Below are 20,717 nucleotides of genomic sequence, written 5' to 3'. Positions count from 1 at the left end.
TTTCCATTCGATTTGGTACAGGTGCCCTTTGGGTACAGATAGGAGAATGTTCTATAGCTCATTGTCTTGTGTCATAAGCCAAGCAAGCTTGCCACATCTGGCAACGGCCCAAACCCATAAATCCAACATCCATTTCTGGGCTGTTTTACATGAAAAATTCAGTATAAGTTACACATTCCAGGCATCAATCTGCTTGAATATTGTTTGTGCCTTGCAAATAGCCCTAAATTTATGCTTCAGAGTCTCACTAAATGACTTCTTGTTCCATATCTGAAAGGGAAACGCTTGGCCATATTTATAACATTGCCAGTGGAAAAATCAAGCACCCACTAAATGCCATTATTTTATATTTTACTCTTAATCTGTCACTTTTTAAATTAAAGGAAGACAAATTAGAATCATAAAGCAAGAAGGTAATCATCCATACATTGAAAACACCCCTGCAGGACATCTAAAGGGAAGAAGCCCAAAAGTGTGAACTGCCCCACTCAAATAGGCCAATTTTCATATCATGATGGAGCTATAAGGAAGAACAGGGGGTCCTTTGCTCTGGGAGGTTTCAGCCTCCAGTTTGAGGACACTGGTGGATTTCCTAAGACTGAAATATCTCAAGTCATCCATATTGCAATCCTTCACCAAATGGCCTGGAATGTCTTTCGAATGTTAGTTTTCAAATACTTGTTTATGGCGATTTGATAACTGAGTTTCTTTCTGGATTGACGTGAGATTACGCTTTGCTGGCTATTACAGTCCGAAACTGTTGTGGAGTGGCACGGTGAAAGAAATGGTCATCTGTCCCCATAACACTGCACCTGTATCGTGGCCAAGGTTCTAACAAAGTGACTAGTTATTTTAATTTTATACGATGCCTGAGAAGAGGACCCCAGAGATTGACAATACTCATTAACATTGGTCTTAACCAAACAAGAGAGTAAAAATATAGCAAGGAAATACGTTCTTTCTTTTTCCCAAGGTCTTTTTGAAATTTTTTTTTAGCCAATACACTTTTCTGTCAGTCATGTGGTTAAATTCCAACATTTAAAAACTAATTAAGAAATTACACTTGTTTTAAAGATTAAGATTCTTTTTTTTTTTTTTTTTTTCGGTACGCGGGCCTCCCACTGTTGTGGCCTCTCCCGTTGCGGAGCACAGGCTCCGGACGCGCAGGCTCAGCGGCCATGGCTCACGGGCCCAGCTGCTCCGCGGCACGTGGGATCTTCCCGGACCGGGGCATGAACCCATGTCCCCTGCATCGGCAGGCGGACTCTCAACCACTGTGCCACCAGGGAAGCCCTAAGATTCTTATATATATAATTTCCTTATTAAGTATTATCCACTGTTTCCTTAGGGGTTGTTAGAAAAATATCACTTTATTTTCTTGAGCCTGGTAAAATGGCTAATTGTACCTAGGCTTTTCTTTTCCACATTTCCGCATGCTTGTTTGATGTGCAGAAGAATCCCTGAGGCCGTGAAGTGGTCAAATTCTGAGCCTGAGAGCATCCACTGTGATGGTCTCCTCATCTGGGAGTGTTGAGAGGTCATCGGTAGGCACAGGTGTTGACACAAACCTGCCCACGTTCAAGTTGGCAGAGTGTGTTGAACCCTCTATAAAGGTCCTCTCTCTTCATGAGTCTCAAAGAGCTGTAGATGGAGATGCAACAAGCAAAACTTCAAACTATTATGCTGTAGGAACACATCCCTGAAACAATTCAAGGTGGTTTGAAATGATTCTGGTCTCTCCCTAGTGAAACCATTGCTATCCTGCCCCTTCCTTTCTTTGACTTTTTCACCATTAGCTGTGGTAATTCTAATAATAAACATCCACAAGTACTTAAAAACTAACATTCAAAGCTTATCAGCTTTTGGGGAACCATTTCCTCAGTCATCCTGCAGATCCGTGACAGAGCAATGGAATGGTGTACACAGTGACCGTGGGTATCAATTCTCAAGAAGAGTGATCTTCAAAGCCTTTGATAGTGTACCCTCTCAGGGAAAAAATTGGAGCATGCGTGCACAATAATTTTTTATTTACTTATTTTAAAATTATTTATTCATGCTAATGTGCTCATCTCTTAAGTGCGGTTATGAAACATACCAAAAATAAGCATTGAAAAGAATGAGAGAATGATGAAATAAGCTATACTTTAGATATCTTGCTAATTGTGATGGCTTTATTAATCTTAGTCAAAATTTCAAGGCACCGTATATACTTGTGAGAGATAATTGTTGATGGAAAACGTGGAAATCTATAGTTCAAATAGTCTTGGTAACTAATAGTCTTGGTAACTGCACTTCTTTTTTTAAGAAAAAATTATTTATTTATTTATTTTATTTTGTTTATTTTTGGCTGCTTTGGGTCTTTGTTGCTGTGCACGGTGTTTCTCTAGTTGCGACGAGCAGGGCCTACTCTTCGTTGTGGTGCACGGACTTCTCATTGCGGTGGCTTCTCTTGTTGCGGAGCACATGCTCTAGTAGATGTGGCTCATGGGCTCTAGAGCACAGGCTCAGTAGTTGTGGCGCACAGGCTTAGTTGCTCTGCAGCATATGGGATCTTCCTGGACCAGGGCTCAAACCCTTGTCCCCTGCATTGGCAGGCGGATTCTTAACCACTGTGCCACAAGGAAAGCCCTGTGCTTCTTTTTGAGCTGAGTTTGTTGACTGTGATTTTTAAGCTTGTATTGGCACTTGTGAAGATATTCTAATAGAAGAAGTGTTAGGTAGCATTTCCATTGTTTCCCTGTTGCTTTTGCTGGAAGTATTAATATCTGTGAAAATTTTATGCAGGAATTGTTTTATTCCTGTAAAAAACAGAAAATTTACCATCTTTCTCATTTTTAAGTGTGTAATTCAATAGTATGGTTTATTTACTTTGTTGTGAAACAGATCTCCAGAATTTTTCATCTTGTAAAACTGAAATTCTACCCATTAAACAACTCCCTGTTCTCCTTCCTCTATCCTCTGTTAACCACCTTTCTATTTTCTGTCTCTATGAATTTGACTACTTTAAGTACCTCATATAAGTGGAATTATACAATATTTGTCTTTTTTTTTTTTAACGGGCTTGTATTACTTTGCTTCACGTCCTCAAGGTTCATCCATGTTGTAGCATGTGACTATGCAGGAATTTTTTAAAGCCAGTTACCTACTGTGGTGCGATTAGGTTGGTTAAATGTAGGTGTATAAATATAAATCCTCTTACCGGAGCACAAGGCACTGCAGTGCCGCATGTGGTGATACTCCAAGAGCAACTTAAGAGTGAGGGAGTCATAAAAATCAAAGTCATGGTTACCGAAGGGGAAAGTGGTGGGGGGAGGATTAATGGATACATACCACTATATAAAAAAGAGATAAGCAACAAGGTCCAACTGTATAGCACGGGGAACTATATTCAGTATCTTGTAAAAACCTATAATGGAAAAGAATCTGAAATAGTATATATATATATTATATATAATATGTATATATAAAACTGAATCATTTTGCTGTACACCTGAAACTAACACAATACTGTAAATCACTATACTTCAATTAAAAAAAAAGGGAAAAAAAGAGGGAGGGTGTTCTGGACAATCCTCAGTCATGGGATTTCCACTGTTTCCCACCCACCAAATGATGATGTTGATATCAATCCAGATAATAGCTACTGGTAACATCTAATTTCTTTCTTACTGATCTTAGATCCTAAACTGATATAAATAGACTTTCTAAAATTCTCTTTTCCATGCATAGTTGTAAGAGTTGAGCACCTTGCAATCCCTGAGGTGCCATCCATACTGCAGTCTGTGTCAGTGGTGCCCTCTGGAGTTGTGCAGTGCACAACCTGTGCAGCTGAACGTGGTGGCTCTGCCCCTTCCTGAGGCGCAGCTGGCCTGCTTAAAGACCACTGACCCAGAGAAAGAAGATTGTTTCTACCGTCCTGCTTAGAATTAAAGGAGGCCCTATTGTCATTTCATTCCAGGTAGTCATTTAAAATAGGGAACTGAGTGCCCCAAGGCTAATTCTGTTCAAAATCACAGAGATTCTTGAGCAAAAGTCAGGCTAGGTTTCACTTACACATTTCCTATCCTATTAAATTTCTCATTTTCTGACACATCCTGGATACAGCCCAGTTTCTTTTATACCTGTCCCAATTCCATTTAGGACTTGGACATGAAACATATTAAAACTAATATTGTCCTGGATTATTTTTTTCCGAGTAAAAAAAGAACAACCACAGAAATCTTGACAAAGTTATTCTTTCCTTCACCAGGGCTTCCACTTTGTTTCTAGAGATTCACGTATCCAAGCCGACCCCCTCACCCTCCCACCCCAATCACACATGAAGTTGGTAAATGTCAGTATTGCTACTCTTGTACAATATCTCGTAAAGATCTCTGTTCACAAAGTTTCCTTCTGCATCGTCCAGCAGAGTTTCCTTGACTTTGAGTTTACACCAGTGGCCTTCATTCCTTGCCTTACCCTCCTTGGCTCTGTTTGAAAGTGCAAGACCATTCTAAACCCCCAAAATCAAACTCTTAGAAAATGTTTGCTCAGGCAACAGAGTCCTTTTCTATGGCAAAACCATTGCACGTACAGGCAGACCTTGGAGATATTTTGGGTTCAGTTCCAGACCAATGGAACTGAAATAAAGTGAATATCTCAATAAAGGGACTCACGCAAATGTTTTTGTTTCCCAGTGCGTACAAAATTTACATTTACACTGCACTGTAGTCTATTATTAAGTGTGCAATAGCATTATGTCTAAGAAAAAGTACCTACCTTAATTAAAAATGCTGTATTGCTGAAAAGATGCTATCATCTGAGCCTTCAGCGAGTCATACTCATTTTGCACAGTCACATCAAAGATGACTGATCAGAGATCACCATAACAAATATAATAATGAAAAAGTTTGAAACATTGTGAGAATTACCAAAATGTGACACGGAGACACAAAGTGAGTAAATGCTTTTGGAAAAATGGCGCCAATAGACTTGCTTGACACACTGTTGCCACAAACCTTCAATTTGTAAAAAATGCAATATTTGCAAAGTGCAGTAAAACGAGATATGCCTGTTATTGGTATTTACTTACCCTCTCAAATTTCTGTTTGCCTTCTAGATTATGAATATTTAAAAGACAGAGACTGTGTTTTCTACACCCTTTCATCTCCTCAGCACATACCATTCAACCCACATTGATGGAGAATCCATTATATGTTGGACATTGTGCTGGGTGAACGGACCCCTCCCCTCAAAGAGCTTATAGGCTACTGGGGGAGACAGAGTTCACATAAAATTAACTGGACTACAGGGTCCATACAGGGTACGGGGCTACTCATTGTATAGACCAAGTGCCAGGGAAGCATTGGTTAACATCATTGTGCAGACCTGGAAAGGGGAAGAAGGATGTGACCAGCAAAACCTTCCCAGAGAGTCAATGCTTACAAAAGTAGGGGCTCAGTACATGTTGGTTGAAGAATAACCACCATAACTAATGGTTAATCTTAAAAGTCATATATGTTAGAACCTCATGCGAATTTAGCAATCTTCAGGTCCAATGAATGGATACACATCTATTAGGATACTATTCAGTTATCCCTTGGTATCCTAGGGGGATTGGTTGGTTCCAGGACCACCCTGCCCACGGATGGATACCAATCCAAAGATGCTCAAGTCCCTTATATAAAATGGCATAATATTTGCATATAACCTACACGCATCCTGCCATATACTTTAAATCATCTCCAGATTACTTATAATGCCTAATACAATGTAAATTATATCAATAGTTGTAAATACAGTGTAAGTGCTAAGTAAATAGTTGCTAGCATGCAGCAAATTCAAGTTTTGCTTTTTGGAACTTTCTGGAATTTTTAAAAAATATTTTAAATCTGCGGTTGGTTGAATCTCAGATTCAGAACTGTCGGATACGGAGGGCTGACTGTAGTTGATTTCTAACTCCTGTTTAGTGATGTAAATTGCTTTAAACATGCTGGACATTTTCTTCATCCTTATTAATGAATAGTTGGGTTCTACTGACTTGTCATATCTTTCTTTAAAAGTGTTAAGTGAAAATAAATCTGTTCAAACTTTGGAAGCAGATTACATGAGGACAGTCAATACGATTTTGGGAATTGTGCATATTGTGTTATTTTAAAAGTTCCATATTCTAATTGTGAGAAATGCCTAAGTGAATTTAGATATGCCTGTAATCTATCTTCTGTGAGGGTATTAACATTTGTCCATGGTAGAATATCACTGCACGCTTTGTATCTCAGAGCCCCAGGGGGCTTCTTACACATTATTATTATTTTCTTGTCTTCGGAGTTTGTTCAGGGTGTGGGCTCATCCTGTATTTATAGCTCAGTTCTCACATATGCATAAGTCCTGTTCAAAATACCGAGATAATACAGTGTCACATCGCAAATATTATTTCTGGCAATGTTCTCTACCTCCAAAATGTGGGCCATTTTACTTCCTCTTGATGTCTTCTTAAAATAGATGTAGCCATTTGTCAATCTGTACTTCCACCAAATACCTCTTGCAAGTTCACTGTTATTTTTTCATCTAGATTTTGTCTTTCCCAACTTCAGAGCAGATTCAGTTCATTTGCGGGGCACTGTTTTGTGAATTTCCACATCACCCTTTTTATGCTGAGTTCTTGCTGAGAGCCAGATTTGACTGAAATGCATGCAAGTGCTTCCCCACAGTTGAATTTTGGATGAGGATTTGGAATTCTCACCTGACACAAATATATATGCCGTGTAATATAACTGTAGGGTTACAAGCAGGGGCCTCAGGGGACCTTGCTCTGCTCCTGTGTCCCTTCAGTATTACAACAAGGAAGCAGGACAGGGGCTGAAGAGTAGAGCAGATTCCCATCAGAAACGAGGCCACTTAAAAACAAGCCACAGCTCTGTCATCTTTTGCTCCAGTCCACCTCTGCCATAAACCTCTTTCCAGGTGACAGGAGCTCAGAGCTGGGCAGTCTAAGTGAGCCTGCCACTGGGTGGTGGGGAGAAGACCAGTGACACGATTTGGGGGGGACAGTGAAAAATAGAAATGTGGTGCTCCATGTTGAACATGATGAAGAATTTCGAGAACGTGATGCCAAGTGTGGGCCCTTTAAGTGAGGGACCCTGTAGGGGACTGCAAGTGTCACAGGGCCACAGGGCTGGCCCAGTGAGGTGGGGGAAGGGAGGTGAGGAAATGGGGGCTGCCAATTGCCTTTTAGTGAAAAAAACAAAACTAAAAATAGAACTACCATACGACCCAGCAATCCCACTACTGGGCATATACCCTGAGAAAACCATAATTCGAAAAGAGTCATGTACCACAGTGTTCATTGCAGCTCTATTTACAATAGCCAGGACATGGAAGCAACCTAAGTGTCCATCGACAGATGAATGGAGAAAGAAGATGTGGCACATATATACAATGGAATATTACTCAGCCATAAAAAGAAACGAAACTGAGTCATTTGTAGTGAGGTGGATGGAACTAGAGTCTGTCATAGAGAGTGAAGTAAGTCAGAAAGAGAAAAATGAATACTGTATGCTAACACATATATATGGAATCTAAAAAAAAAAAATGGTTCTGAAGAACCTAGGGGCAGGACAGGATAAAGATGCAGATGTAGAGAATGGACTCGAGGACATGGGGAGGGGGAAGGGTAAGCTGGGACCAAGTGAGAGAGTGGCATGGACTTACAAATACTCCCAAATGTAAAACAGATAGCTAGTGGGAAGCAGCTGCATAGCACAGGGAGATCAGCTTGGTGCTTTGTGACCACCTAGAGGGGTGGGATAGGGAGGGTGGGAGGGAGATGCAGGAAGGAGGATATATGGGGACATATGTATATGTATAGCTGATTCACTTTGTTACAAAGCAGAAACTAACACACCATTGTAAAGCAATTATACTCCAATAAAAATGTTTAAAAAAACCAAAACAGAGAGAGACAGAGTGCTGCAACATAATTCCATTATCCCTTTGCCATGCCTGGAGCTTTTTATATATGGTTTTCCCCTCTCCAAGTGGAGGGTTCCGGAATGGCCCACGCCTGACCATGGAAGCAAGGCGGCTTGAGGGTCTTAGCCACAAATCAGATGGAGCTTTCATGCCAGCTTCGAGGAAGCCTACCCAGGGACATGCTTGAACAAGGAATCGATGATGCTGTCTGACCCCGCGGGACTGTCATGAGGTTGGAGCCATAAAACTGATTCAAAAACACTTGGAAAGCATATATTTTTTAAAGACCATATAAATGCTAAGCTATAACCTCAATGTGAAAAATTCCCCCGAGTCGGATTCCAAACGTCTTTACTGAGTGAGGTTGCTGGCTCTGAGGGGCCCGTTTCGTCATGAGACTTTTCCTGCACTTAAGCCTTCCGTCCTCACCCTTTTCTCCTTGTGTGTGTGATGTCAGGGGACACAGAGGGCAGGTGTGTTATGCTTGTCCAATTAAGGGAACATTTTTGGGCTTGGGAAGTACAAAGCTCTAACCATAGTAAGAACCAGGTGGGCGGGTGTGAGACAGGTTGGTGGCATGAGCTTCCTTCATTTTTAACAGCCCCGTCCCTGGAAGGCAACCTTCAACTAAATTACAGCTGGGTTTGTTTCCCAGCAAATTAAATTGTTCTGGATTTCGGAGGGATTTGAAAATAAAATTTGGAGCAATATTGCTTGTGAAGAAGGCAGAGACATTAGACTGAGCTGGTCAGTGCTTCTGGGTGGGTGGGGCCTGTGTATGTTTTGTTTTAAGTGGAGAGAGTGCTAGAATTTTCACCTCCCCGGGGGCAGCTGATTCAATGGCCCATGTAGCTTTTTTCTTTTGTTCATTTTATTTATTTATTTTTGAAGCATAGTTGATTTACAGTGTTGTGTTAGTTTCAGGTGTACAGCAAAGTGAGTCATTTATACAGACATATATATATATATATATATTCTTTTTCAGATTCTTTTCCCTTATAGGTTATTACAAAATATAGAGTTCCCTGTGCTCTATGGAAGGTCCTTGTTGTTTATCTATTTTTTATATAGTATAGCTTTTCTGCTGTCTTCTAATTTCTAATTCACTTCTTGAGCTGTGACAGCTGATTTAGGACAAAGCCTTCCCCTCTCTTCCAAAAGTATAAAACCTCAGACTTCTACCATGTTCTGAAGCTATTTTTGTTTTACTTGAGTAGGGAAAAAATCCCTGGCTACTTCTTTATTACCAAAAAAGAAAGACTCTAGCTTCTGAAGCCTGGAACAGCCCCCTTTTGGAGAAGCCTACGGAGTAGCAAGTGGGGCTGAGTCAACGTCTGCACTCCGTCACAACAAGTCAACGTAGAGGGACCGAGCTTTGGCTTTTTCTTAGGAGGAGTGTCCAGGCAAGAGTTTATGAAGCTAGTTAAACGTGTGAAAATAAATCGGGACACCCAGACAGAGTGAATTACGGAGAGAGAGCTGTCTGCAGGGTCCTGGAGCCCTGTTCTAGCATCTTACAGATCCTTGGGGCTTCCAAAGATGGCCCAGGCAGGTTGAGTTGACTGTGGCTGTATATTGACCTCCACGTCCTTTTATTCAAGCTCAGACTTGGGGAGAGTCTGCCGACTGGGTGAGAGGCACACACGATGTAAAGGGGTCACTAGGTCCTTCCAGCTTCCTTCCACCTTCCTTCTCTGGTCATTGTCTACCCTCCTCCTGCATCTTCTCTTTCTAGAAAGAAAATAAATCAGTGATTTATACCAAACACACAAATGCATCCATAGCAGAAACAGAGGCCCAGTGAAAGTAACAACAACTAACAGGCAGAGGCTGCATAGTTTATGAAAAAAAATGAACATGCAGACCAGTATTCTGTCTTTGGATTCTCATCACAGCCATGTGAAATACATGCTTAATTTAATCGTATTTATTTTAATTCTCCGCGAAGAAGAAACTGAGCAGGTGAAGAAGCAGCTGAATGAAATCACTTGTTCAGGGTCCTTCAGCCACATTTGAGAGCTGGGTTTCCTCTTTCCTCAAACTGCTGAGCCCCGTATGCCTCCGTTACCTTAACTTACTGCAAGTTGAATACGATGGAAAAGAAGGAGGCATTTGTCTTTCCAAGCCTCTTTTACCATTACTTGTCAGTCTGACTTTTTTCTAGGGACCACATCTAGGTAATGTGACTATTTTTATCTCATTGAATTCTCACAACCTGATGAGGTTGGTGTATTGTTACGCCCATTTTATAGAAGCAGAAACTGAGGCTCAGAGAAGTTAAGTGTTGTGAGCAGGGTCACACAGCTGCTAAGTGACAGGGCTGGAGAGCCTGGACAGCCTGATTCCAGGGCTCTCTTTCTTTTCCTTTTTTTTAAAGTCAGGTTTATTAAGGTATATTTTATATATAGTAAAATTACGCTTTTTAAAGTTGTACAGTGGATGAGTTTTGACATGTTTACAGTCTTACACTTGCGATATAGACCATCAGACTATATAGACTATCAGACTCCCAGAAGTTCTTTTGTTTCCCTTTGGAGTCAGTCCCCTGGCTCTACTCTTAGCCCCAGAACCCAGGTTCTTCAGTATCACACCTTAAATAAAAGTAAGCCCAACTGGTTATGCAAGGTGTTTACAGTGTCTAGAGAATAGCACGATCCCATAGTTGAAAATAATTTAAATCGTATTTTGCAACAATTTCCAAATGGTGCTTTACAGTTGAGAGCTGATGTATTAGAAATGTAAAAAAAAAATGACCAGGGAGGGGTGACAATCCGGGTCCTTGTCAATCACTCCAGGGTCTCACAGAGCAGACAGGGTATGCTGTAAAGTAGGGGGTGCTCAGCTTCTGCACAGCAGCCTCAGCACAGTCTCCATGTGGGTGTCTGTCCTGGCCCTTAAACTGACGCTCAGCATCGCTACCTGATCCCACTCGTGGGGCCTGGTTCTGGCCAGGCTTCTGTGACCACACAGAAACCAGCGAGGAGCTTCCAGCCAGCAGGGCCCCTCTGCCGTCGCTCTGCCCTGCATCACTGTCGGCATCCATGTGGCTGCAGACAAGGACGTCTGTGATGCAGCTGGGAAAGCCCTGGCTCTGGGCTGATTCTGGGTCATGCCGTGTGGTTTAAAGAGAACACTTACCTTCTTTCGAGCCCGAGACATCATCCTGCCTCCGTGCACTTCGGGGTTCAGGAGGGAATTCAGCCCCCTCCCACAGAATGGCACACCCATGGAGAGCAGGCACCCAAAGTGATGCGGAAGGAGGATGCCCCTGTGCTCTCTGGGACCAGGGTCCAGGGCACGCGGGGCAAGGCCGGTGCAGAGCTTTCTTCTATGTGCATCTAGAGTTCAGCCCAAGTGGAGGACTCTGTTCTTTGACGTGCTGCTTATTTGCATTATTCGTTTGCCAGGACTGCTGTAACAAACCCCACAGACCAGCTGCCTTAAACCGTAGAAGTATATTTTCTCTTGGTCCTGGAGGCCACGAGTCCGAGGTCAAGGTATCAGCAGGGCTGGTTTTTGCTGAGGACTGTGAAGGAGAATCTGCTCTGGGATTCTGTCCTTGGCTTGTAGATGACATCTTCTCCCTTTGTCTTGTCATACTGTCCTCCCTCTATGCATGTCTGTGTCCAAATTTCCCCTTTTTATAAGGACACCAGCCTATTGGATTAAGGCCTGTCTTAATGACCTCACTTTAACTTGATCACCTCTGTAAGGACCCGATCTCCCAATCAGGCCACTTTCTGAGGTCCTGGGGGTTAGGGCTCCAATTCTGGGGACACACAATTCAACAAATAACACTGTAAATGTGGTGGTGCCTTCCACCCAATTTCAAAGGCCATTTGGAACCTTCCATGCCTTTCATTTTCAAGGAGAATTGACAGCAACACATGTGTCATCATGACTCTTTGTTGAGCTAAGTTGAATAAATGAAGCAAGTGATTTTATTGGCATATTTGAGATACGTGGATTTGAAAATTTAGAGGTATTTACTGTAAATGAATTTAATAGGACATGAACTCATCCCAGGATGAACTCATAGGACTCATCATCGCATCTATAAAATTAGAGGATCCCATACAGAAGCCGTTACATAGCAACTATTTTTTAAATTGCAACCTTTACCTGTTGTGAAATTGTATGGGTGGTATATGCCATTTTTATAAAACGGAGGCTATTTTTATGTATGTCCACACAGAAAGAAATGGGAAGCAAATACTCTGGAATATTTCAAGGAAGATTACCTAGATTAACTCTGAATAGTTAGATTATAGGTAGTCTTTTGCTTTCCTCCTTGTGTGTTTATTTTCCAAAATTTTCTTTTCTTGGAAAAGAAGATGGGCACAGAGGAGATTTTTAAGGGTAGAAAATACTAATTTAAAATATATGGCTATAGGATAAAGTATAAAGCAAATTTCAATAAGGCAAACCACCAATCCCTAAAAATGAGGGATCTTTTTACCATAAAGGTCAGGATGAAAATGCTAGAAGCTGAATATAGTATTTAAGGCGGAATTATTTGTCTTTCAGAGGTGAAAGCAGGGGGCGGAAGAATTAGGAGGAATAATAAAGGTTAATGCGTTTGTCATGCAAGATCCTGTCATTTTCTTTTTAACCAACTTTTGGGCTTTCTTTGAAACCCCTGCAGCTGAAGTTCTCTTCTGAAATTGCTTTCTACACCTTTAGGGATTAAATTAGTGGGTTTTTTGAATACTCAGTTTTTGGAATGTTACCAGGAGAAATATAGATGATTTTAAAATACTGGTGGCAAGAAATTAAATCAATTCTGTCCTTATCACAAAATGCTGGCAGAAAAGACTCTTCTGCTCTTCAGACAGATTCAGGGCCTTTCATTTGGAAGGGGCCTTTCATGGTGTGCCTTTGAAGTCACTGAGAAGCCACTGGTTTAATGACTGTGGTGGCTCTGAGCACCGTCAGCTACCTGCTGGCTGACCCAGCTGTTTATCTTATTTCACTGCACGATCGCTGTGATTTCCCATCTCTGTCCATTTAAAATCTGATATTTCATCTAAGACACTCACGGTCTTTCGTCAATAAAACATTATATATAATGCTGTAGAAACACGCCTTAATATAATACCATAGGAACATGCCTTTTTTGTTTCTTTATAAACACAGTGATCAAAAAGCACCTCAGAAGGGTGGGCTGAGATCTTTGGGGCTGTTTCTCCATCTTGTCATCTCTCCTGTGAAGGATATTGACCCTGGTAAGAATATGCAGTATCTGAGCCGTCACGGTCCCTGTGTCCCTTCTACGCCAGACGTGCAGATAGGTGTTTTTCCTATTATTTATGACCCATCTGAGGCTCTGCTTGTCACGATGTTGCATTTCAGGGGCTCCAGAATCCCTGAACCCATTAGCAATCTGAGTATCAGGATGCAACAGCACAAAAGGAAAACAGTGCCACGCAGAAAAATAACTTCAGAGGAAATGCATCATCAGGGGATAGACGGTGTGAAGTAGCACTTGCTAAACAAGAGCTTCCAAGCCACCCTGGGGATGGGATGGACTTTTCTTTCCCTCTTTTGCCAAATCTCTGCAACTCCTTGGTAGACAGAGTCCAGCAGAGGCCAGATGTTGGGGACAGAAGATAAAAGGTTAAAAGATGCCTTGAAACTTGTATTTTCCTTTCCCTTGATACAGAGATGCCATCCACTTGATATTGCCCAATAAATAGTGCCTCTACTGGAAAACTCCTTCACTGATGGACAGATGGGGAGAGCACACTTGCTGCATGTCAGGTCCCTACCTGTGACAGCAGGAGCCAGAGGTTAGCATCTTTCCTTCTCAGGAGGGAACAGAGACTCGATAAGGGATTTCCCCAGCCATGCCCAGCTGGTGGGGTCGCTGGGACTCATGGTCCTCCACAAGATGTGGAACCCCCCCCTTGCCCTCACCCACCCCAGTGTGAGTTGGGGACCCTTTTCCGTGCCCCTGATCTTGGTCATCTTTGGTCAAGCTCTTACCCACCATATGAGATGGTTGGTTTAGTCTCTATCCCTCTAGCTTGTGAGCCAAGCAAAGTCAGAGGACGTTCCCTTCTCCTGGGGACCCTCAGGGCCCGGCCCAGTGCCTGCCTCATAGAAGGAAAAGTAAATTGTTAGTCCAGGAGCGAGTCACCCCCCGGGTTGCTTCCGGGCCTCTGTCTGACACTAAATCCGTGAACTTCACTGCCCATGGTTTTGTGCATTGGTGAATGTACCTAATTTTGATAATCTGCTTTTGAAAAGAATCTTTCATTTCTTAGCCTGGGAGACACCAGAGTCCTCTAACTGGGGAATTTTCCTAATGCAGCCCCAGTGACAGACTGACCCCAGGACTCTGAGAAGCCCATTCACTTCCTCCCCTGATGGCTGGATAACGGGGCTGAGAAGAAATGCCTCTGTGAGTCAAAGGCTTCTGTGGGTCCCTCTGTCCTTTGTCCCCTGTGGACCTGGCTCCATGAGGGTTGTCATCTTTTCTCCAGTGTTGTCAAAGCAAATGCATGCCTAGGGAGAGCTCGTTCCAGAATTTTGTGGCACAATGGGCGAGTTGCTTGGGAAGATGGAGGAAGAAGGGGTGGAGACTTGGGGGGACCCTCGGGACCCAGGGGATGAACAGGGACCCTTACTGCTTCAGAAGGCACTTCGTTCCCCAACTCTAAGGGGTCTTTGGAACTGGTCACCCTCTAGTCACATTGCACCAAATTAAGCATAAAGCCAAGTTCTAGAGTGAAGACAGGTTTATCCACTTAATAGGTATAGATTCAGAAAATATTCTTGGGCTGTCCGTTGTGCCCCAAATTTCACCTGCTGGAATTCATTTCATATTTCATTCTTTCCAACCTTCTAGAATGAAAAATAAATATCTTTTCATGGGAACTTGTGTTTTATCCTAAAGATGAAAACAATATATACTGGCTGAATGATTTCCCAAGTAGACATAATCTGTCCAGGGTTCTGAGTTTGCATTAACGAGGAAGCAGGTTTTTGTGATTCCATGTCCTGTGCGACATATGATTGGCATACCCAGTTTTATGGGTATCAATGGCAAAGTATGAAAGATGAGACCCTCCATGGCAGTATTCTAGAAATCGTATAATAAAAACCCACAGGGCTTCCCTGGTGGCGCAGTGGTTGAGAGTTCGCCTGCCGATGCAGGGGACGCGGGTTCGTGCCCCGGTCTGGGAAGATCCCACATGCTGCGGAGCGGCTGGGTCCGTGAACCATGGCCGCTGAGCCTGCACGTCCGGAGCCTGTGCTCTGCAACGGGAGAGGCCACAACAGTGAGAGGCCCGCGTACCGCAAAAAAAACCCAAAAAAACAAAACCCACAGAATGACAGCACAGATTCATGACCCACAGTCATAGCCCGTGAGAAAGCTGCAGATGAAAAGTTTCTAAAGTCGTATTAGAATAATTTTCTAAATCCTTGAAATGACTTGACTTCTTGAATCTTTTACTTGCTTTGGGGAAACATGTGGCCAGTCCATGGTAGCGCTGCACAGGAGCCTGAGATAAAAGGGAATTTCAGTGGTACGAGCTACCCGACTTTGTGTACAATGTTGCTATTTTGTTTATGACTTTTTGCAGTACTTTTGACTTTCTAAAATATTGCATTAAGATATTATTTGCCTTTTTTCAGCTTTATTGAAGTATAATGGACAAATGAAATTATAACATACTGAAAGTGTACAACCGGATAATTTGACATATATGTATGTTATGAAAGGATTCCCACCATCGAGTTAATTTCCACATCCATCACCTCACATATTTACCTTTCTGGTTTTTTTTGGTGAGAGCCCTTAAGTTTCACACTCTTGGCAAATTTCGATTTTATAACAGAGTGCTATCAACGACAGTCTACGTGTTATGCATTGGACACTCAGACCTTCCTCATAACTCGGTTTGTACCCTTTTACCCGCGTCTCCTGTTTCCCCCGCCCAGCCCCTGGCAGCCACCATCCTTCTCTCAGCTCCTATGACCCCCAACCCCAGATTGCACATATAAGTGATCCCAGACAGCGTTTGTCCTGATTAATGGGTTTCTTGGTGCCCTCTTAAATTCTGTGCCCAAGGCGAATGCCTCTCTCTCCTAACCCACTGGTGATTACTCCAAGAACTCAGGTTTTGTGATAGATTTCACAAGGAAGAGTAGAGGACCGAGAGGTGACAGCACATGGAGGCTTGAGATGGACACGCAGCAGGCTTGTGTTTGAGACTGTCCATGATGGGCAGGACGCCAGCATGCTTCCTATTCAAGCCGGCATCGTTGAGACAAGTATTCCTGATGTGTGCACGGCCTCTACCTGTAGCACCAAAGGGGTCAGACACACTGTAACGTCCACTCTGAGCTCAAAGTATTGGAGGAAATAGATCTGAAGCCGCCTACGTGCCGGAAAATAGGCGTGGCCTCTTCCACTAGTGAAGCATCTAATATGAAAGGACTGTCCGTGACTTTGCCACTTGGTGGAAAAGAGCCACCCAGCCAAATTGATATGTGAGTGAGGCACCTCTCTTGTGTCACTTGAGGCCCCTGTGGGTGGCCGGCTGGCGTGGGCTCCGCAGACTTCAGGCAGCTCTGAAGTGACAACGTGTCACCTCCTGCCCACACCGTGCGTCCCCACCTCCTTCCCCAGGGCATCCTCCTTGTTCCCGAGCAGATGCCAGGCTGGAGACGCGGCCCAGACTAGAAGCATCAGGAATTAAGTTCTGTGGCGCATGTCTTGGGTCAGTGCAAGATGGGAGCTGGTGGATCCCGGGACACAGTTCAAGCATTGCCAGAGGATGCAGGCTCGGGGTCTGGGTGCGCCTGGCGGTGCCAGAGGGATGACGAGTCCTCACGTGGGCTGTCTGGGTCCCACTCCCCCACTCCCGCCTCATTACTGGCACTTCCCTCCCCAACTGAGTTGTAGCACAAACGGCTCTTGCCTCAGGCTCTGCTTTCTGAGAAACCAAACTGACCAAACTAAGACATGTTCCTTGTCATTTTCCTGTAGCCCTTGGTGCAAGGGGGCTGTCAGGAAAAATCACTTCAAAAGTCATACTTGTAATGATTTAAAATCATACTTTTTTTTTTTTTTTTTTCGGTACGCGGGCCTCTCACTGTTGTGGCCTCTCCCGTTGCAGAGCACAGGCTCCAGACGTGCAGGCTTAGCGGCCATGGCTCACGGGCCCAGCTGCTCCGCGGCATGTGGGATCTTCCCGGACTGGGGCACGAACCCGTGTCCCCTGCATCGGCAGGCGGACTCTCAACCACTGCGCCACCAGGGAAGCCCTCGGCTCCTTTTAATTGGGGTTTTTATTAAACTCTGTAATGCTATCCTTGTATTAGTTAACATCACCGAGGAAGGAAACCTCCCTCCCGAGACCCGTGGGAGTTGCCAGGTGAGGGTTTAAGGGCTGAGGACCCAGAGAAGACCTCTCCTGGCCGTTGTTCTGCCTTATTCCCTCACATCACCTCACAACCGCTCTGCAGACTCCCCAGCATCATGCAAGCCTCCAGCTTGTGCTGCAGAAGAAGGCGACTCCAATGCTGTGTGTAACGTTAACTTCTTGGGCCGTGTCCTTAGATGGGGACCTAGCATTTCCTGATGGTGAAATGGGCACGAGATAGAAGGAGGGGGTTTTAATGGTGATGCATTTTCTCTTAAGTTATTTTTCTCTGTGGTGCTGTCTTCTTTCCCTCCATGTGGAAATCTCCCCACCTGCTGGGGTGGGGCCTCAGGAGGATATTGGGGGAGGCACAGGCTCAGTGGTTCCCAGGGCAACTCTGGAGCCAGTGCTTCTGGGTTGGAGCTCAGGCTTTGCCACCTCCCTGCTGTGTGACCTTGAGCAAGTCCTCTGTGCCGGGGGATACAATGTGTAGAGTGATGCTGATGAGGACCGTGGTGCTACCTACCTGGTTAGGGATGCCGTCAGAATTCACTGATGCCCAGGACCACTTGGGGCATGTCTGGCTTTAGCACCTCGACATCCAGCCTGACTCAGACCCTCTCCAGGTACAGATCCAAGGGAATTTCAGCCACCTCACCTGGTGATAAAAAAAAATCATGTGTGTTGACTGCTGTAGACCCCAGGAACAGGAAAGCTATTGGGTGTTCCCCCACTACTCTCAGCCTTGCCTTAAAAATGTCTCCAGGTCTCAAAGAATTCTGAAATGAGGTGCTTTCAAAGACTACTTTTTTTTTTGTCAGGATCATTTTCTGATCCGAGACACCATCTCCTTCTGACATCTATCAGCTTCATTTTACCTTCATCATATAAGACCTGACCCAAAACCCCTATCTTAGAAATCCTTAAAAATGAACCCCTCTTCTCCCCTGTGCACACTTCATCTTGGTGTTCTTTAGGTTTCTAAGAGGTGATCTTTTATGGAACGAAGTATTCACAACATTTGAAAAATGTCAGTGTTTAAGGTATTTAAAGACAGTGGGGCTGGGTGTGCACTTATTTTGTACTTCTATGCCATTGAATTTGACTTTATTCAACTCTAAAACCCCGTCCTTTTATTCCGAGGAATTCACTTTGTTTTCTGAGTCATCTGTGAATTATGTGAGGAAGGCTGGAGGGGTTAAACCCTGGAGCGGTTCAGCCCCCAGGGGTGGCTGCTGTGCCTCTAGTTTGATCTTTCACGATGGTGATCAGATTTCCATAGAGCAGCGAACTTACCAGCTTTGTGTTTAAAGAGAGGAGACCGAATAAGCACAGGCAAGAAGAAAGTGGCATTTTTACTTGCAAATCGACTGTATTTAAGAAAGGTGTAATTTGGTTTAAATCAAGATGATGTGTATTACAGGTTGAGATTTTAGATAATGATGCCATGACGTGGGGAGCTCAATGGAGTTTATTGACGATCAGTTCATGTTTGGCCAGATGCAGCCTTCCTCCTCCGCGGGATCATGGGCAGGTCTGGATTCTGAAAATTCAAGAACTTTCAAGTGAAATACGAAGAAAGAACCCACACTTATCTAGCCTTTCCTTCCACTTCCTGCCAGAGAAAGGTGGCTTTTCTTCTCAGAACGAGGCAGAGCACCCCCGTGACCCCGTGAACTCCCCCATGGGTGGGAGTTTGAGCTTCTTGTTGGCTGAGATGGGGTGTGTGTGTGGCGTGTGTGTGTGTGTGTGTGCACGTGCGTGCGCGGCATGTGTGTGGTGGGGTTGGAAATAAACGGGAGGCTTGGCTTTGCCTCTCTCTCGAGTTATCAAATGTACCAGGTAATAAGCGTACACAGGGATGGTTAATTTTGTTCACATAAGTCTGTATCATTCATTCACCCTGTTTACTTACACTAATCAGAACTTGAAAGCAAGATTTTCCCAGATGATCGGGCTTCTGTTAATCAAGTGTTGGCCAAGGACCTGGGAATTTCTCATGACAACACTTAGCGATATTGGGAACTGATGATTTTTTTTTTAATATTGTTTTTAGGCTGAGGTCTTGGACCCAAATATAAATTTTAAGGCACACTTGTCCCTGGTGGAAGTCATCTATATTGATTTTCTCCTTGGTCAGCACCTTGCCTCTCTTTCCATGATCCCATCAGATAGTTACAAAACGATGACAATTCCTGAAACACACTGACCTTGGCAAGGAAGTCCAGTCTCCAGTGGTAACTTCCATCCAATTAGCTACATGACCTTGGACAAATCAGGCTCCCTGCCTGGCCTCATTTTCTTCACCTGAAATTTAGAGACTTTACAATCACTTTATTATTTTTCAACTCGAAGCATATTTTCTGATAATGACCAGAAAATTGGATTAATGAAATACTTCTCTCTCTAAGGACTAGAACAATTCCGAACATCATGTTAATTAAAGACAGTCGCTGGGTAAGCTTCAAGGAAACATGCTTATATGTTTGCATATACAATACAGTGCACATAGCTCCCCAGACCACACATCCAGAGAATCATGCCCAAAGGTTCAAGACTAACCATAATATATTCATACTTTTGGTTGACCTGGTAAAATGAAAACACACAGCTGTTATCAACATAAACACGGACAGAAAAATAACTCAACAATAGGAGAAACTCTTGACGTAAGATGTTTTAGTTGATTCCAATTTATTTGAAGATGAGGCATTGAACATAGTGATTGGAACAAAACTATAGCAGTGTAGTGGTTGACAAAAGGGACAGCTCTGATCTTCTCACAGCTGGCACAAACTCTCGGCTGTCTCCCTCATATTTTTGATGCTGTTCTGATCCATCAACAGTCTCCTCTCTGGATTCCTTGTGACTAGTGAACTGCATGCATAGAGCAGTGGATCTGGTCCGGGGGGGTGATGGTCTGTGATGTTCCAGTACATCCTTTCATGGGCTGATCTTTTCCTGGTCTCACGAGCATCATGCTTTAACCATCTGAGCTAAAGTGACACAGAACTTGATATAATGCAAGAGGTATTTGAAGCAATAAGAGAGACAAAAAAAATCCTGTAAGTGTCTGATAACAATTTCTTTCTTTTTTTTTTTTAACGCCTTTAGCGACAAGGAGCTGGGGCAACCAATGGAAAAGACAAGACATCTGGTGAAAATGGTAAGACCCCATGAATACTCCAACTACTTACTTTTGTCCCACGGGCATGTGGCAGTTGCGGATCATAACTTCCATCCTGATCGGCTACTATATGCGTCTGCACTTTGGTTTGGAGTGGATTTTAGCAACTCAAAGTAAGCACCGTGGTCTGGTTTTACAAAGAAAACTGAGCTAAATGCGGTGATGAGAACACTTTCCCTCCCAAAGGAGGACTCCCATTTTGGGCA

The 20,717-nt window shown here is 43.5% G+C and overlaps 1 protein-coding gene across 1 annotated transcript in view; it reads left to right on the top strand.

Annotated features, from left to right (window-relative positions):
• Nucleotides 1-20,717, top strand: part of PCP4 (Purkinje cell protein 4) — a 56,047-nt gene that overhangs the window by 6,145 nt on the left and 29,185 nt on the right. The window contains exon 2 of the mRNA XM_029214930.1: nt 20,439-20,490. Coding sequence (XP_029070763.1) covers nt 20,439-20,490 — 52 coding nt within the window. The remainder of the gene's footprint in view (nt 1-20,438; nt 20,491-20,717) is intronic.

Source organism: Monodon monoceros, unplaced genomic scaffold (genome assembly GCF_005190385.1).
Source record: "Monodon monoceros isolate NGI ecotype Baffin Bay Population unplaced genomic scaffold, NGI_Narwhal_1 Super_Scaffold_11, whole genome shotgun sequence".
In the NCBI taxonomy this organism is placed as follows: Eukaryota; Metazoa; Chordata; class Mammalia; order Artiodactyla; family Monodontidae; genus Monodon; species Monodon monoceros.
This window is presented reverse-complemented; position numbering and strand designations above follow the sequence as displayed.